Below are 18742 nucleotides of genomic sequence, written 5' to 3'. Positions count from 1 at the left end.
TTCTCGAGAGGGGGGCTGAATGGCCTCCTCCTGTTCCTATTTGCAGAGACGTGTACACACACACACACACATACAATATACCACTGACTGAAACAATGTTTAATTTTATTGAGTCCACACAAAACATCATAAATAAACAGCATAGTTTCTCTGGCATCAGCTCGATGGGCCGAATGGCCTGCTATGCTGTAACGACTGTCGGTTCACTAACCGACACCGCGATTTAAAGACAGTCTCGTGCCGCCATTCACAAGAGGGTTTCACATTGAACCAGGAACATGATCTCAGCGGAACCCTCTAGGGCCTGGGCACAATACACGAGGATTTACAGACCAGGGTGGACACAGCTGGTTCCAGAATTTCCCCAGAACCTCACCCAAGCTCGGGGCCTCCCCTGGCGCTCTCCCCAAGGCACTGGCATGGCCAACGGCTCTCCGGTGCCATCCCCCAACCTCACCAACTCCCCCTCAGATATTTGGCCACAGCGTGCGTCACAATGCGATCGAACGACTGGTGCGTTGCTTTCCCCTTAAATCCAGGCTTCTTCCCTTATCCGTGTGCATGAGGATGCGGGGGTGGGGGGTGGGGATGGGAGTGAGGAAGGAATCTCTCAATGCCCCACCCAACACCCCCCTCCAGAAAAGTGCCAGGTCTGTAAAGCTCGCAAGTGTCCTTAAGGGGAGAATGGAGAGAGATTGCGGCTGCTCATGGAAATCACTGTTGGAGGGTGAGTATTGAGGAAGCTCCGCACTGTCGGATGGTCAGTGCTGAGGGAGTTCCGCACTGTCGGAGGGTCAGTGCTGAGGGAGAACCTTTGGACTGTGGGAGGCCATTCAGCCCCTCTCAGGCCTTTTAGACAGGGACAGGAGGAGGCCATTCAGCCCTCTCAAGCCTGTTAGACAGGAACAGGAGGAGGCCATTCAGCCCCTCTCAAGCCTGTTAGACAGGAACAGGAGGAGGCCATTCAGCCCCTCTCAAACCTGTTAGACAGGAACAGGAGGAGGCCATTCTGCCCCTCGAGCCTTGCTCGATTCAACCAGATCAGGGCTGATCAGCATCTTAACTCCATCTGCTGCCCTGGGTTCTGTAATCCTCAATCCCCTCCTTACCCAGAAACATCTCCCAATCTCAGGGTGTAAATTTACAATTCCCCTCCCCACCGTCTCAGCCTCGACAGGCTTATCGGGGGGAGGGAGTTTCCCATTTCCACCCCACTTTGTATCAAGTGCTTCCTGACATCACCCCTGACCGCCTGGCTCCAACTGTGATGTTCGGACCCCTCATTCTGGGCTCTCCCACCCCCTCCAAACCCATCATCTTAAACCCCTCGATCAGAACCCCCCTTAATCTTCGATACTCGAGGGAATACAAGTTCGGCCTGTGAGACCCCTGATCGGAATTTAACCCTCTCAGACCCAGGGCGTTCTGGTGATACTGCGCTGCAATCCTGAAGTTCTCTCTCTCTCTGTCTCTGTCTCTCTCTCTCTGTCTCTCTCTCTATCGCTGTCTCTCTCTCTATCTCTGTCTCTCTCTTTCTCTCTCTCTCTCTTTGTGTCTCTCTCTCCCTTTCTCTCTATCCCTCTCTGTCACTCTCTGTCTCTTTCTCGCTCCCTCTCTATCTCTCTTTCTCCATCTCTATGTCTCTGTCTCTCTCTCTCTGTCTATCTCTCTAACTCTAACTCTCTCTGTCTCTGTCTATCTCTCTCTCTTTCTATCTCTCTCTCTCTCTCTGTCTATCTCTCTCTCTCTGTCTATATCTTTCTCTCTCTATTTCTCGTTCTCTCTCTGTCTATCTCTCTCTCTCTCTGTCCCTCTCTTTCTATCTCCCTCTCTCTCTCTCGCTCTCTCTCTGTCTCTCTCTCTCTGTCTCTCTCTCTGTCTATCTCTCTCACTCTATCTCTCTCTCTCTGTCTATCTCTCTCTCTACCTATTTCTCTCTCTCTCTCTCTGTCTATATCTCTCTCTCTCTGTCCCTCTCTTTCTATCTCCCTCTCTCTCTCTCTCTCTCTCTCTCTCTCTCTGTCTCTCTCTCTCTCTCTCTCTCTGTCTCTCTCTCTCTCTCTCTATCCTTCAGGATGAGACATTAAACCTGAGGCCTGAGTCCACCCTCTCAGGTGGACATAAAAGATCCCCTGACATCGGCTGCTCGTGGGATCTTCCTCTGGGCAAAATGGTGATCCCTTTCCCCTACAAGTGTGACCCCACCTGCAAAGGTGCTTCATTGGTTGCGAGGCACTTAGAGGTGTCTGCTGGTGGAGAAAGGCGCTATATAAACGCAGGTCTTTCTTTCACTATGGTCAGTATTTCCTTGGCTCTCCCTCTCTCTCTCTTCGATAAGGGGGGAATTGGATAAATACTGGAAGGGGAAAACGTGCAGGGTTATGGGGGGGAAAGAGCCGGTGGGGTCGGGGGTGGGGGGGAAGAGTGTTGGGCTAATTGGACAGATCTTTCAAAGAGCCAGCACATGCATGATGGGCTGAATGGCCTCCTCTTGAGCTGTGCCATTTTGTGATTGGACCAACGCCTCCGCCTTCAATGGCTCCGACACCACCTCCCCCACCCCCGTTCAACCTGCCCACCCCCCAACATGAGCTTTTGAAACCGAACCTGCCCGACTGCTGTTGAGCCTCTGTCAGGTCGTCGAGGTTTTGTTGACCAGCAGGTGGCAGCGTTTGGCCCAGTTTCATATTGGGCCATCCACAGGAGGAGGCCATTCAGCCCTTCGAGGCTCAAGGGCCTGAATGGGCCTCCTCCTGTTCCTGTTTAAAAGGCTCGAGAGGGGGGCTGAATGGCCTCCTCCTGTTCATGTGTAACAGGCCCGAGAGGGGGTCTGAATGGCCTCTCCTGTTCCTGTGTAACAGTCTCTAGAGACGGGCTGAATGGCCCCCTCCTGTTCCTGTGTAACAGACTCGAGAGGGGCTGAATGGCCTCATCCTGTTCCTGTGTATCAGGATGGAGAGGGGCTGAATGGCCTCCTCCTGTTCCTGTTTGCAGAGACGTGTACACACAGACACACAATATACTACTGACTGAAACAACGTTTAATTTTATTGAGTACACACAAAACATCATAAATACGCAGGTAGTTTCTCTGGCATCAGCTCGCTGGGCCGAATGGCCTGCTATGCTGTAACGACTGTCGGTTCGCTAACCGGCACCGCGATTTAAAGACAGTCTCGTGCCATGATTCACAAGGGGTTTTCATGCTTAGCTTATAAATATATATACATTTAAATAGGCACATTTGTGATTCGATGACTGAACAACAGCTGATCGACCAGGGGGGCCGGTCAGTTCCTTAAACACCTCGCTCCTGACACCCCTGTGCATACACGAACCATCACAATGGGGTTAGATCCCCATCTCATTGCACCCCCCTCTCTCGCCGCACTGTTGGAGGGTCAGTGCTGAGGGAGCGCCGCACTGTCGGAGGGTCAGCACTGAGGGAGAACCGCGCTGTCGGAGGGTCAGCGCTGAGGGAGCGCCGCACTGTCGGAGGGTCAGTACTGAGGGAGCGCCGCGCTGTCGGAGGGTCAGTACTGAGGGAGCGCCACACTGTCGGAGGGTCAGTGCTGAGGGAGCGCCGCACTCTCGGAGGGTCAGTGCTGAGGGAGCACCGCACTCTCGGAGGGTCAGTGCTGAGGGAGCACCGCACTGTCGGAGGGTCAGTGCTGAGGGAGCGCCGCACTGTCAGAGGGTCAGTGTTGAGGGAGCGCTGCACTGTCGGAGGGTCAGTGCTGAGGGAGCGCCGCACTGTCGGAGGGTCAGTGCTGAGGGAGCGCTGCACTGTCGCAGGGGCAATACTGAGGGAGCGCCACGCTGTTGGAGGGTCGGTGCTGCATTGTTGGAGGGTCAGTTCTGTGGGAACGACGCACGGTCGGAGGGTCAGTGCTGAGGGAGCGCTGCACATTCGGAGGGTCAGGGCTGAGGGAGCGCCACGCTGTTGGAGGGTCAGTGCTTAGGGAGCGCCGCACTGTTGGAGGGTCAGTGCTGAGGGAGTGCCGCACTGTTGGAGGGTCAGTGCTGAGGGAGTTCCGCACTATTGGAGGGTCAGTACTGAGGGAGTGCCGCACTGTTGGAGGGTCAGTGCTGAGGGAGCGCCGCACTGTCGGAGGGTCAGTGCTGAGGGAGCGCCGCACTGTCGGAGGGTCAGTGCTGAGAGAGCGCCGCACTGTCGGAGGGTCAGTGCTGAGGGAATGCCACACTGTTGGAGGGTCAGTACTGAGGGAGTGCCGCACTGTCGGAGGGTCAGTGCTGAGGGAGCGCCGCACTGTCGGAGGGTCAGTGCTGAGGGAGCACCGCACTGTCGGAGGGTCAGTGCTGAGGGAGCGCCGCACTGTCGGAGGGTCAGTGCTGAGGGAGTGCCGCACTGTCGGAGCTTTTGAAACCGTACCTGCCCGACTGCTGTTGAGCCTCTGTCAGGTCGTTGAGGTTTTGTTGACCAGCAGGTGGCAGCGTTTGGCCCAGTTTCATATTGGGCCATCCACAGGTGGAGGCCATTCAGCCCTTCGAGGCTCAAGGGCCAAAGGCCGCCTCCTGTTCCTGTTTAAAAGTCTCGAGAGGGGGGCTGAATGGCCTCCTCCTGTTCCTGTGTAACAGCCTCTAGAGATGGGCTGAATGGCCTACTCCTGTTCCTGTGTAACAGTCTCAAGAGAGGGGCTGAATGGCCTCCTCCTGTTCCTGTGTAACAGGCTCGAGAAGGGGCTGAATGTTCTCCTCCTGTTCCTGTATAACAGGCTCAAGAGAGAGGGGCTGAATGGTCTCCTACTGTTCCTGTTTAACAGGCTCGAGAGAGAGGGGATGAATGGCCTTTTCCTGTTCCTGTGTAACAGGCTCGAGAAGGGGCTGAATGTCCTCCTCCTGTTCCTGTGTAACAGGCTCGAGAGAGAGGGGCTGAATGGCCTCCTCCTGTTCCTGTTCGCAGAGACGTGTACACACACACACACACACACAATATACCACTGACTGAAACAACGTTTAATTTTATTGAGTACACACAAAACATCATAAATACGCAGGTAGTTTCTCTGGCATCAGCTCGATGGGCCGAATGGCCTGCTATGCTGTAACGACTGTCGGTTCGCTAACCGGCACCGCGATTTAAAGACAGTCTCGTGCCGTGATTCACAAGGGGGGTTTCATGCTTAGGTAATAAATATATATACATTTAAATGGACACATTTGTGATTCGATGGCTGAACAACGGCTGATCGGTCAGGGGGGCCGGTCAGTTCCTTAAACACCTCGCTCCTGCCACCCCTGTGCATACACGAACCATCATAATGGTGTTAGATCACCATCTCATTGCACCCCCCTCTCTCGCCGCACTGTCGGAGGGTCAGTGCTGAGGGAGAACCTTTGGACTGTGGGAGGCCATTCAGCCCCTCTCAGGCCTTTTAGACAGGAACAGGAGGAGGCCATTCAGCCCCGCTCAAGCCTGTTAGACAGGAACGGGAGGCGGCCATTCTGCCCCTCGAGCCCTGCTCGATTCAACCAGATCAGGGCTGATCAGCATCTTAACTCCATCTGCTGCCCTGGGTTCTGTAATCCTCAATCCCCTCCTTACCCAGAAACATCTCCCAATCTCAGGGTGTAAATTTACAATTCCCCTCCCCACCGTCTCAGCCTCGACAGGCTTATCGGGGAGAGGGACTTTCCCATTTCCACTCCACTTTGTATCAATTGCTTCCTGACATCACCCCTGACCGCCTGGCTCCAACTGTGATGTTCGGACCCCTCATTCTGGGCTCTCCCACCCCCTCCAAACCCATCATCTTAAACCCCTCGATCAGAACCCCCCTTAATCTTCGATACTCGAGGGAATACAAGCTCGGCCTGTGAGACCCCTGATCGGAATTTAACCCTCTCACACCCAGGGCGTTCTGGTGATACTGCACTGCAATCCTGAAGTTCTCTCTCTCTCTGTCTCTGTCTCTCTCTCTCTGTCTCTCTCTCTATCACTGTCTCTCTCTCTATCTCTGTCTCTCTCTTTCTCTCTCTCTCTCTTTGTGTCTCTCTCTCCCTTTCTCTCTATCCCTCTCTGTCACTCTCTGTCTCTTTCTCGCTCCCTCTCTATCTCTCTTTCTCCATCTCTCTGTCTCTGTCTCTCTCTCTCTGTCTATCTCTCTAACTCTATCTCTCTCTGTCTCTGTCTATCTCTCTCTCTTTCTATCTCTCTCTCTCTCTCTGTCTATCTCTCTCTCTCTGTCTATATCTTTCTCTCTCTATCTATTTCTCTTTCTCTCTCTCTCTATCTCTCTCTCTGTCCCTCTCTTTCTATCTCCCTCTCTCTCTCTCTCGCTCTCTCTCTGTCTCTCTCTCTCTCTCTCTCTGTCTCTCTCTCTCTGTCTCTCACTCTATCTCTCTCACTCTATCTCTCTCTCTCTGTCTATCTCTCTCTATCTATTTCTCTCTCTCTGTCTATATCTCTCTCTCTCTGTCCCTCTATTTCTATCTCCCTCTCTCTCTCTCTCGCTTTATCTCTGTCTCTCTCTCTCTCTGTCTCTCTCTCTCTGTCTCTCACTCTATCTCTCTCACTCTATCTCTCTCTCTCTGTCTATCTCTCTCTATCTATTTCTCTCTCTCTGTCTATATCTCTCTCTCTCTGTCCCTCTCTTTCTATCTCCCTCTCTCTCTCGCTTTATCTCTGTCTCTCTCTCTCTCTCTCTCTCTGTCTCTCTCTCTCTGTCTCTCACTCTATCTCTCTCACTCTATCTCTCTCTCTCTGTCTATCTCTCTCTATCTATTTCTCTCTCTCTGTCTATATCTCTCTCTCTCTGTCCCTCTCTTTCTATCTCCCTCTCTCTCTCTCTGTCTCTCTCTCTCTCTCTCTCTCTGTCTCTCTCTCCCTCTCTCTGTCTCTCTCTCTCTCTCTCTCTCTCTGTCTCTCTCTCTCTCTCTCTCTGTCTCTCTCTCTCTCTCTCTCCATCCTTCAGGATGAGACATTAAACCTGAGGCCTGTGTCCACCCTCTCAGGTGGACATAAAAGATCCCCTGACATCGGCTGCTCGTGGGATCTTCCTCTGCGCAAAATGGTGATCCCACCGGCAAAGGTGCTTCATTGGCTGCGAGGCACTTGGAGGTGTCTGCTGGTGGTGAAAGGCGCTATATAAACGCAGGTCTTTCTTTCGCTACGGTCAGTATTTCCTTGTCTCCCTCTCTCTCTCTCTCTTCGATAAGGGGGGAATTGGATAAATACTGGAAGGTGAAAAACATGCAGGGTTATGGGGGGGGAAGGAGCCGGTGGGGTCGGGGTTGGAGGTTAGAGTGTGGGGCTAATTGGACAGATCTTTCAAAGAGCCAGCACATGCATGATGGGCTGAATGGCCTCCTCTTGAGCTGTGTCATTCTGTGATTGGACCAACGCCTCCACCTTCAAAGGCTCCGCACCCCCCCCCCCCGTCCCCCACCCCCGTTCAACCTGCCCACCCCCCAACATGAGCTTTTGAAACCGAACCTGCCCGACTGCTGTTGAGACTCTGTCAGGTCGTCGAGGTTTTGTTGACCAGCAAGTGGCAGCGTTTGCCACAATTTCATATTGGGCCATCCACAGGAGGCCATTCAGCCCTTCGAGGCTCAAGCGCCTGAATGGGCCTCCTCCTGTTCCTGTTTAAAAGGCTGGAGAGGGGGGCTGAATGGCCTCCACCTGTTCCTGTGTAACAGTCTCGAGAGAGGGGCTGAATGGCCTCCTCCTGTTCCTATGTAACAGACTCGAGAAGTGCTGAATGGCCTCCACCTGTTCCTGTGTAACACTCTCAAGAGTGGGAGCTGAATGGCCTCCACCTGTTGCTGTGTAACAGTCTCGAGAGAGGGACTGAATGGCCTCCTCCTGTTCCTGTGTAACAGACTCGAGAGGGGCTGAATGGCCTCCTCCTGTTCCTGTGTAACAGCCTCGAGAGAGGGGCTGAATGGCCTCCTCCTGCTCCTGTGTAACAGCCTCGAGAGAGGGGCTGAATGGCCTCCTCCTGTTCCTGTGTAACAGGCTCGAGAGAGGGGCTGAATGGCCTCCTCCTGTTCCTGTTTGCAGAGACGTGTACACACACACACACAATATACCACTGACTGAAACAAGGTTTAATTTTATTGAGTGCACACAAAACATCATAAATACGCAGGTAGTTTCTCTGGCATCAGATCGATATGCCGAATGGCCTGCTATGCTGTAACGACTGTCAGTTCGCTAACTGACACCGCGATTTAAAGACAGTCTCGTGCCACGATTCACAAGAGGGTTTCACGTTGAACCAGGAACATGATCTCAGCGGCACCCTCTAGGGCCTGGGCACAATACACGAGGATTTACAGACCAGGGTGGACCCAGCTGGGTCAGTGCTGAGGGAGCTGAGGCGCACTGTCGGAGGGTCAGTGCCGAGGGAGTGCTGCACTGTCGGAGGGTCAGTGCTGAGGGAGCGCCACACTGTCGGAGGGTCAGTGCTGAGGGAGTGCTGCACTGTCGGAGGGTCAGTGCTGAGGGAGTGCTGCACTGTCAGAGGGTCAGTGCCGAGGGAGTGCTGCACTGTCGGAGGGTCAGTGCTGAGGGAGCGCCACACTGTCGTAGGGTCAGTGCTGAGGGAGTGCTGCACTGTCGGAGGATCATTGCTGAGGGAGTGCCGCACTGTCGGAGGGTCAGTGCTGAGGGAGCGCTGCACTGTCGGAGGGTTAGTGCTGAGGGAGTGCCGCGCTGTTGGAGGGTCAGTGCTGAGGGAGTGCTGCACGGTCGGAGGGTCAGTGCTGAGGAAGCGCCGCACTGTCGTATGGTCAGTGCTGAGGGAGAGCCGCACTGTTGGAGGGTCAGTGCTGAGGGAGCTGAGGCGCACTGTCGGAGGGTCAGTGCCGAGGGAGTGCTGCACTGTCGGAGGGTCAGTGCTGAGGGAGCGCCACACTGTCGGAGGGTCAGTGCTGAGGGAGTGCTGCACTGTCGGAGGGTCAGTGCTGAGGGAGTGCCGCGCTGTTGGAGGGTCAGTGCTGAGGGAGCGCCGCACTGTTGGAGGGTCAGTACTGAGGGAGCGCCGCGCTGTTGGAGGGTCAGTGCTGAGGGAGAGCCGCACTGTCGGAGGCGTCTTTCAGGATGAACGAGGGAGATGAACAAGGGGTGTGCAGTTCGAGTTCTCTCCGGCCCTTGGGCCAATGTTCACTGACCAGCCAGCCACTGCTGACAGAGCGATCAGGCGAGGTCCCCATCAGTCCTGAAAGTTCCTCCTCCTTCCATACGGTGACCAGCAACAGAGTGTGTCCATGCCCGGTCTGTCTGCTCCCTACAGTCTCTCCTGGCTGGCGCTACAGTCGGAGTCTCCCCCCGGGCTCCAGAGGCCCACGGCTTTCGGTCTGGTGATGTCCCGCTGCACCCACGGGTGGTACAATATCTGGTGGAGGGTGGGGCGTTTGGAGGGTTGCATGGAGAGGCACCATCGTATCAGCTCCTCGCACTCTGCAGGGGGAAGGGGGGAAGGAAGCACAAGATGGTCCATTAAAAATTGCATCGCGGGGAAGAAATGAATGTGAGAAAGAGAGAGAGAGACTGGAGAAGTCGGCGGTGCAGAGGGATCTGGGTGTCCTGGGACATGAATCTCAAAAGTTGGTGTGCAGATGCAGCGAGTGATGAGGAAGACAAATGGAAAGTTGTCCTTTATTGCGAGGGGGGGGGGATGGAGTATAAAAGTGGGGAAGTCTTGCTACAACTGGACAGGGCGTTGGTGAGGGCGCTCCTGGGGCACTGTGGACAGTTCTGGTCCCCTTACTTCAGGAGGGACAGACTCGCATCGGAAGCCGTTCAGAGAAGGTTCACTCGGCCGATTCCTGGGACGAAGGGGGTTTGTCTGATGAGGAAAGGTTGAGCAGGTTGGGCCTCTACCCATTGGAGTTTAGAAGAATGAGAGGTGATCTTATTGAAACATATCAGATTCTGAGGGGAGGGGGTTTGACAGGGTGGATGCTGAGGGGATGTTTCCCTCCCCTCGTGGGAGGGGAATCTAGAACGAGGGGAGGGGGGCACAGTTTCAGAATGAGGGGTCTCCCATTGAAGACTGAGATGAGGAGGAATTTCTTCTCTCAGAGGGTGGTCAGTCTGTGGAATTCTCTCCCCCCCCAGAGAGCAGTGGGGGTCGGGTCACTGAATATATTCAAGTCCGAGTGAGACAGATTTCTGATCGACGAGGGGAGTCGAGGGTTATGAGGGGGACGGACAGGGAAGTGGAGTTGAGTAACAATCGGATCAGAGGCGATCGTATTGAATGGGGGAGCAGGCTCGAGGGGCCGAATGGCCTCCTCCTGCCCCTATTTCTTGAGATCATAGGAAAGGAGAGACAGTGAAGGATGCTTTAAAACTAAAATCCCCTCTCTCCACCCCCTGTGCCACTTACCCTTGGAGATGCCGGAGGGCAGCTGGATCTCGCCAGCCAGGATCTCCACGTCTCGCTCGAAGGGGATGTCACCACAGACCATGGCGTAGAGCAAGACCCCGAGGGACCAGACAGTAGCGGAGCGGGCATGGTAGCGCCTTTCACTGATGTACTCTGGCGGGCTGTACACTCTGGTGCCTGGGCATTTACATCAGAAAGAGAGGGAAATAGGAGAGAGAGAGAGAGACAAGATTAAAACCAGACAACATTCACTGTGAGACTATTTACCCCACCCAGCATTGCTTTGTGGTTTTAATGCCCTGATGCCCCCAAAATACCCACGCCTGACACTCGCCCACCTGCCCTACCACCCCAGCCCAGTGCTAGTACCGAGGGAGCGGCGCACTGTTGGACGTTCAGTGCTGAGGGAGCGCCGCACTGTCGGAGGGTCAGTGCTGAGCCGTACTGTCGGAGGGTCAGTGCTGAGGGAGGTCCGCACTGTCGGAGGGTCAGTACTGAGGGAGCGCCGCACTATCGGCGGGTCAGTGCAGAGGGAGTTCCACACTGTCGGAGGGTCAGTGCTGAGGGAGGTCCGCACTGTCGGAGGGTCAGTACTGAGGGAGCGCCGCACTATCGGCGGGTCAGTGCTGAGCGAGCTCCACACTGTCGGAGGTTCAGTGCTGAGGGAGCTCCGCAATGTCGGAGGGTCAGTGCTGAGGGAGTGCTACGCTGTTGGAGGGTCAGCGATGAGGGAGCTCCGCACTGTCGGTGGGTCAGTGCTGAGGGAGCGCCGCACTGTCGGAGGGTCAGTGCTGAGGGAGCGCCGCACTGTCGGAGGGTCAGTGCTGAGCAGCGCTGTCGGAGGGTCAGTGCTGAGCCGCACTGTCGGAGGGTCAGTGCTGAGGGAGCTCCGCACTGTCGGAGTGTCAGTTCTTCAAGGAGCTCCGCACTGTCGGAGGGTCAGTGCTGAGGGAGCTCCGCACTGTCGCAGGGTCAGTGCTGAGGGAGCTCCGCACTGTCGCAGGGTCAGTGCTGAGGGAGCGCCCCGCTGTCGGAGGGTCAGTTCTGAGCCGCACTGTCGGAGGGTCACTGCTGAGCCGCACTGTTGGTGGGTCAGTGCTGAGGGAGCGCCACGCTGTCGGAGGGTCAGTTCTGAGCCGCACTGTGGGAGGGTCAGTACTGAGCCGCACTGTGGGAGGGAATTGGCGTCTGTGCAACAAGTCTGGGATCCCAGGTGTCAGAGAGAGAAAGGAGGAGCCGCTGTGCCCCCAGCTGCTTCCGCGATGCCCCCAGGGAGTGTCCGGGCCCGGGTACTTACCACTGATATCGGTGTAGGCGGTGTCGCGCAGCAGGGCTGCCGAACCGAAGTCGATGAGCTTGAGCTCGTCAGTGTGCAGGTCGACCAGGAGGTTCTCGCACTTCACGTCCCGGTGCGCGACCCCACAGGCATGGCAGTGCCGCAGTGCCTCCACCGCCTGGCGGAAGAAGGAGCGGGCGCGTTCCTCGCTCAGCGGGCCCTGCTCGGCGATGAGGTCGCAGAGGTCCTTGGCGCTGGGCGGGCGCTCCAACACCAGCAGGAAGCCGGCCGGCCTGGAGAACCAGTCCAGCAGGCGAATCACGCCTCGGTGCTCCGGCAAAGACACCTTCCACATCAGGATGATCTCCATGGGCACGGGGCGGTCATTCTGCAAGCAGAGGGCACAAGGATGGCAGGATTCAGAACATGGGCAGCAGGGAACAAGTTCGCAAAGAGAAATGGCTGGAGCTGTGGGTGGGAAGAGTCTGGTTTGTGGGTAGATGGAGTTGGGGGTGGGTAGGGTTTGGGAAGAGGCTGGTTTGGGGGGAGATGATGTTGGGGGTGGGAAGTGGCTGGATTGGGGGAGATGGAGTTTGGGGTGGGTAGGGGGTGGGAAGTGGCTGGATTGGGGGGAGATGGAGTAGGGGGTGTGAAGAGGCTGGTTTGGGGGGAGATGGAGTTGGGGGTGGGAAGAGGCTGGTTTACGGGGAGATGGAGTAGGGGGTTGGAAGAGGCTGGTTTGGGGGAGAAGGAGCTGGGAGTGGGAAGTGACTGGTTTGGGGCGAGTTGAAGTAGGGGTTGGGTAGGGGGTTGGGTAGGGGGTTGGGAAGAGGCTGGTTTGGGGGAGATGGAGTAGAGTGTAGGAAGAGTCTGGTTTGGGGGGAGATGGAGTTGGGGGTAGGCAGAGTTTGGGAAGAGGCTGGTTTGGGTGGGGAGATAGAGTTGGGGGTGGAAAGAGGCTGGTTTAGGGGGAGATGGAGTAGGGGTTTGGAAGAGGCTGGTTTGGGGCGAGATGGCGTAGGGGTTGGGTAGGGGGTTTGGGAAGAGTCTGGTTTGGGGGAGATGGAGTTGGGGGTGGGAAGAGGCTGGTTTAGGGGGGAGATGGAGTTGGGGGTGGGAAGAGGCTGGTTTGGGGGAGATGGAGTTGGGGGTGGGTAGGGGGTGGGTAGGGGGTGTGAAGTGGCTGGTTTGGGGAGATGGAGTTGGGGTTGGGAAGAGGATGGTTTGGGGGGAGATGGAGTTGGGGGTGGGTAGGGGGTGGGAAGAGGCTCGTTTGGTGGGAGATGGGGTTGGGGTGGGTAGCAGGTTGGGAAGAGGCTGGTTTAGGGGAGATGGAGTTGGGGTTGGGAAGAGGCTAGTTTGGGGGGAGATGGAGTTGGGGGTGGGTAGGGGGTGGGAAGAGGCTGGTTTGGGGGGGAGACGGAGTTGGGTGTGGGTTGGGGGTTGGGAAGAGGCTGGTTTGGGGGGAGATGGAGTTGGGGGTGGGTAGGGGGTGGGAAGAGGCTGGTTTTGGGGGGAGATGGAGTTGGGTGTGGGTTGTGGGTTGGGAAGAGGCTGGTTTGGGGGGAGATGGAGTTGGGGGTGGGTAGGGGGTGGGAAGAGGCTGGTTTTGGGGGGTGATGGAGTTGGGGGTGGGTAGGGGGTGGGAAGAGGCTGGTTTTGGGGGGTGATGGAGTTGGGGGTGGGTAGGGGGTGGGAAGAGGCTGGTTTTGGGGGGAGATGGAGTTGGGGGTGGGTAGGGGGTGGGAAGAGGCTGGTTTGGGGGGGGTTACACGTTGAGATTGATGTGCTATCTAAAAAAAACTCACTTGTGGGTCGACCCCTGGTGACGAGTTCACCTTTAACAATTTTCTGTTGCGATGATTTAGTTTCCTGGGTTTTTCCCTCTAAACTGATGTCACGGAGGGAAAGCAAAGTAAACATTCCCTCAAAGGCAATGAGATCTAGGGTTGTAATAAATATATCACAGAACGAAGATTGAAAAGAAAGTCTTCATCATTTTTCACTGAATTGCAAACAAGAACCAGCTCCTCTGCACAAACACACTCACACTCTCTCTCGCACACGCCCTCCAACACACACACACTCACACTCACTCTCGCACACGCCCTCCAACACACAAACTCACACTCACTCTCGCACACGCCCTCCAACACACACACACTCACTCTCACACTCGCACACGCCCTCCAACACACACACACTCACACTCACTCTCGCACATGCCCTCCAACACAAATACTCTCATACTCACTCTCGCACACGCCCTCCAACACACACACACTCACACTCACACTCGCACACACCCTCCAACACACACACACTCACACTCACTCTCGCACACGCTCTTCAACATACACACATTCACACTCACTCTCGCACACGCCCTCCAACACACACACACTCACACTCACTCTCGCACACGCCCTCCAACACACACACACTCACACTAACTCTCGCAATGCCCTCCAACACACACACACTCATACTCACTCTCGCAACGCCCTCCAACATACACACAATCACACTCACTCTCGCACAGGCCCTCCAACACACACTCTCTCACACTCACTCTCGCACATGCCCTCCAACACACACACACTCACACTCACTCTCGCACATGCCCTCCAACACACACACTCTCACACTCACTCTCTCACACTCCCTCCAACACACACACTCTCACACTCACTCTCGCACACGCCCTCCAACACACACACTCTCACACTCACTCTCGCACACGCCCTCCAACACACACACTCTCACACTCACTCTCGCACACGCCCTCCAACACACACACTCTCACACTCACTCTCGCACATGCCCTCAACACACACACACTCATACTCACTCTCTCACACTCAGACACACACTTGCACACACTAAGACACACTCGCACACTCTAACATTCAGAGTTACTCGCAGACACACTCTGACACACTCTCACATTGAGTTACTTGCACACTCAGACACGCTCTCAAACATTCTCACACTCAGTCACACTTGCACACACTCAGACACACACTTGCACACTCAGAGGCACACTTTGTGCACACTCAGATGCACACTCGCACACACTCAGACAGAGACAGGTTCACAAGTCTTATTGAAATCATTTTAAACTCACCAGACGACCCCAATCCACCACTTTCTTCCTGGGCACGTGTTTAACCGCCACCTGGCACAGAAACAGGATCCCAATTCATTCAAATGAGCTGACTTTAAACACTACATCCATATTGATATATTTTAAGTGAAATTTCATACTGAGTTAACACACACCTTGTCTCCCACCCCCCTATAGAAACATCAGCAACACCTGCAGGTGTAAACATTGATCCCTGGGAATTATTTTGGCTCTTCACTCCCCCCGCGACCCCCGGAATGTTGTAATGTTGTGCTCGCGTTTTACAATTTATTGCACTAAAAACGGAAGCTTCTAGATGGCAGTGTGTCTCTGTGTATGCCTGTGTGTGTGTCTGAGTGTGTGTTTGTGTGTGTGCGTGTTTGGCTGTGCATGACTGTGAGGATCTTTGTGTGTGTGAGTGAGTGTGTCTATGTGCATGTTTGTGTGAGTGAGTGTCTGTGTGAATGTTTTTGTGTCTGTGTGTGTTTGTGTCTGAGTGTGTGTGTTTGTGTCTGAGTGTGTGTGTGTCTGAGTGTGTGTGTCTGGGGGCGTGTGTGTGTGTGTGTGTCTGTGTGTCTGGGAGCGTGTGTGTGTGTGTGTCTGAGTGTGTGTGTGTCTCTCTGTGTGTCTGAGTGTGTGTGCGTGTGTTTGTGTCTGAATGTGTGTGTGTGTGTCTGAGTGTGTGTGTGAGTGTATCTCTGTGTGTGTCTGGGGGCGTGTGTGTGAGTGCATGTGTGTGTCTGAGTGTGTCTCTGTCTGTCTGGGGGTGTGTGTGTGTTCGTGTGGGTGTGTGTCTCTGTGTGTGTCTGGGGACGTGTGTGTGTGTGTATCTGAGTGTGTGTGTGTGTCTGAGTGTGTCTCTCTGTGTGTCTGGTGGTGTGTGTTTGTGTGTCTGAGTGTGTGTGTGTGTGTCTGGGTGTGTGTGTGTGTCTGAGTGTGTCTCTGTGTGTGTCTGAGTGTGTGTGTCTGTGTCAGAGTGTGTGTGTGTGTCTGAGTGTGTGCGTGTGTGTCTGAGTGTGTGTGTGTGTCTATATATCGATGTGCTTATTACATTAATACCCTCCTTTCCCCCTCCTCTCTCACCGGAGCTCCATCGAAGGTCCTCACAGCCGAGAAAACTGTTCCGAAGCCGCCGCTGCCCAATTTCTTGCCCACACTGTACAGCTTCTTGAAGCTTTCTCTCTTCTTCACTGCAGGAGGTGAGACAGAGAGAGAGAGAGAGAGAGAATTACACTCCATCCAATGATCCCAGCCTCAGTTTAACAAAGTTATGACAGACAATCAAACATCACATCAGACTGAAATTGTTCTTATTAACAAAGGCTCCCGACCCTTCCCAGCCCACGAAACTCCAGCGAGAATTAATGAGTTTGCCCATTGCCTCTCTCGCTCACTCACATGTGATTCTGTCACCCCTTCTCTCTCCGTCTCTCTCTAACAGCTTTTTTGTGTGTGTCTGTGTCTCACTTTCTGTGTCTCACTGCTGTCTCGCTCTCTCTCGTTCTGTTTCTCTAGCTCTCTCTGTCTCTTTCTTTCTTTCTCTCTCACTCTCTCTCTCTCTCGCTGTCTCTTTCTCTCTCTTCCTTTCTCTCTCTTCCCTTCTCTCTCTTCCTTTCTCTCTCTCTGTCTCTGTGTCTCTCTTTCTTTCTCTCTCTGTCTTTTTCACTCTCTCTCTCCCTCTGTCTGTCTCTCTCTCTCTGTCTCATTCTCTCTATCTCTCTCTGTCTTTCTGTGTCTCATTCTCTCTCTGTCTTTCTCTCTCTCTCTCTGTCTTTCTTTCTCTCTCTCCGTCTCTCTTTCTCTCTCCGTCTCTGTCTATCTCCGTCTCTGTCTATCTCCGTCTCTCTGTCTATCTCCTCTCTCTGTCTGTCTCTCTCTCTCTGTCTCATTCTCTCTATCTCTCTCTGTCTTTCTGTGTCTCATTCTCTCTCTGTCTTTCTCTCTTTCTTTCTCTGTCTCTCTCTCTGTCTTTCTTTCTCTCTCTCTGTCTTTCTTTCTCTCTCTCTTTCTCCGTCTCTCTTTCTCTCTCCGTCTCTGTCTATCTCCGTCTCTCTCTATCTCTGTCTCTCTCTATCTCTGTCTCTCTGTTTCTCTTTCTGTCTCTGTCTCTCTCTTTCTCTCTCTCTCTTTCTCTCTCTCTCTCTGTCTTTCTTTCTTTCTCCGTCTCTGTCTATCTCCGTCTCTGTCTATCTCCATCTCTCTCTGTCTATCTCCGTCTCTCTCTGTCTCTCTCTATCTCTGTCTCTCTCTGTTTCTCTCTCCCTGTTTCTCTCTCATCCTTTCTCTCCCTCTCCGACCCAATCAATCATCAATTAATGGGATCACCGAACCGAACCTCCCTCTCCCTCTCCATCCGTCTCTGGCCCCCTCCGCCCCAGACCATCTCTGTCCCTGTCTCTCTCTCTCTCTCTCTCTCTCAGTTTCTGTCTCTGCATCCCACTGGCTCTGGAGAACTCCTGCTCACTCCCCCTTCTCCCCCCAAACACCAACTTCTGGGGGGTGGGAGATGGGGGGAAAGACCCTGCGCCAACACTCGGGGAACTCACGATGTAAAAAACAATTTCCTACCTGGGAGCGATCCCTCGGCCGGTGTCTGGCTGCACTCAGTCCCCAACTTGGTAGACAGCATTGTCTCTGCGGGGGGGCGGTGTCGCTGCTGTTAAAGATTCCTCTGGGACAGAGAAAGATAGTCTCGTAATCGCTTCCAAAATAATTGTTTCTTTAAGGAAGAATTTTGCCCTTCCTGGGGAGAGAAGCACAATTCACGTGTCCAGTGTCTCTGTCTCTTGACCAGAACTAAGGGAAAATAGAACAGGGAGTGAAATATATAAACTGGTTTAAGGGGGAGGGGGTTGGACAGGTAGAGATGGATAGAGGGCCAGTGATAGGTGGAGGGAACCAAAAAATGTCACGGGCCAAAGGATAAAGAGGTGTTGATGGTGGTGATATCAGCGAAGAAATGTGCTAATGGGGACATTAAGGGTAGAAAGCAAGACATGCAAGGGACAGATAGCCCAATGGATGGAAACACATTCCAAACAATAATGGCAATAGGTGGGAAAAGAAAAATATATAGAAATGTTTGGGGGAAACAGGGGGTGGGGATGGAGGAGAGAGTTCCTGATCGAAAGTGGTTGAACTCAATATTCAGTCTGGGAAGCTGTAAAGTGCCCAGTCGGTAGATAAGGTTCTGTTCCATCCATTGTTTTACCTCAGACAGAGTAAAGACCTCTTACAACAGAGATGAGGAGAAACTTCTTTAGCCAGAGAGAGTGGGTGAATCTATGGAACTCATTGCCACAGAAGGCTGTGGAGGCCAGGTCATTGAGTGTATTTAAGGCCGAGATAGATAGGTTCCTGATTGGTAAGGGGGATCAAAGGTTATGGGGAGAAGGCGGGAGAATGGGGTTGAGAAACTGATCAGCCATGATTGAATGGCGGAGCAGACTCGATGGGCCGAATGGCCTAATTTCTACTCCTATGGTCTTATGGAGCGCCGAACTCTCTTTCTCTGTCTCTCTGTCTCTCTGAATCTCTCTCTCTCTGTCTCTATCTCTCTCTGTCTCTGTGTTTCTCTCCTCTCTCTGTCTTTCTCTGTCTCTCTCTCTGTCTCTCCCTCTATCTCTCTTTCGGTGGCTCTCTCTGACTCTCTGAATCTCTCTCTAGGGGCTGACTGACTTGTTCCTGTGTAACAGGCTTGAGAGGGCCTGAATGGCCTCCTCCTGTTCCTGTATAACATGCTTGGGGGGGCTTATTGCTTTCCCCTGTTCCTGTGTAACAGGCTCGAGAGGGGCTGAATGGCCTCCCCCTGTTCCTGTGTAACAGGCTCGAGAGAGGGGCTGAATGGCCTCCTACTGTTCCAGTGTAACAGGCTCAAGAGAGGGGCTGAATGGCCTCCTCCTGTTCCTGTGTAACAGGCTCGAGAGAGGGGCTGAATGGCCTCCTCCTGTTCCTGTGTAACAGTCTCGAGAGAGGGGCTGA

General features: G+C 54.1%; 1 protein-coding gene across 1 annotated transcript; it reads right to left on the bottom strand.

Annotated features, from left to right (window-relative positions):
- Nucleotides 1-8918: 8918 nt before the first annotated feature.
- LOC144676231 (serine/threonine-protein kinase pim-3-like) lies at nt 8919-17390 on the bottom strand. Its single transcript, XM_078536716.1, has 6 exons — nt 17330-17390; nt 15845-15960; nt 14762-14812; nt 11656-12022; nt 10359-10535; nt 8919-9427 (listed from the first exon to the last, which is right to left on the bottom strand). The coding sequence occupies exons 1-6, from the start codon at nt 17388-17390 to the stop codon at nt 9255-9257; spliced, it is 945 nt and encodes a 314-aa protein (XP_078392842.1). The 3' UTR covers nt 8919-9254.
- Nucleotides 17391-18742: the final 1352 nt, after the last annotated feature.

The sequence above is a fragment of the Cetorhinus maximus genome, unplaced genomic scaffold (genome assembly GCF_964194155.1).
Source record: "Cetorhinus maximus unplaced genomic scaffold, sCetMax3.hap1.1 HAP1_SCAFFOLD_1446, whole genome shotgun sequence".
NCBI lineage: Eukaryota > Metazoa > Chordata > Chondrichthyes > Lamniformes > Cetorhinidae > Cetorhinus > Cetorhinus maximus.
The sequence above is the reverse complement of the archived record's forward strand: the minus strand, read 5'-3'. Positions and strand labels throughout refer to the sequence as shown.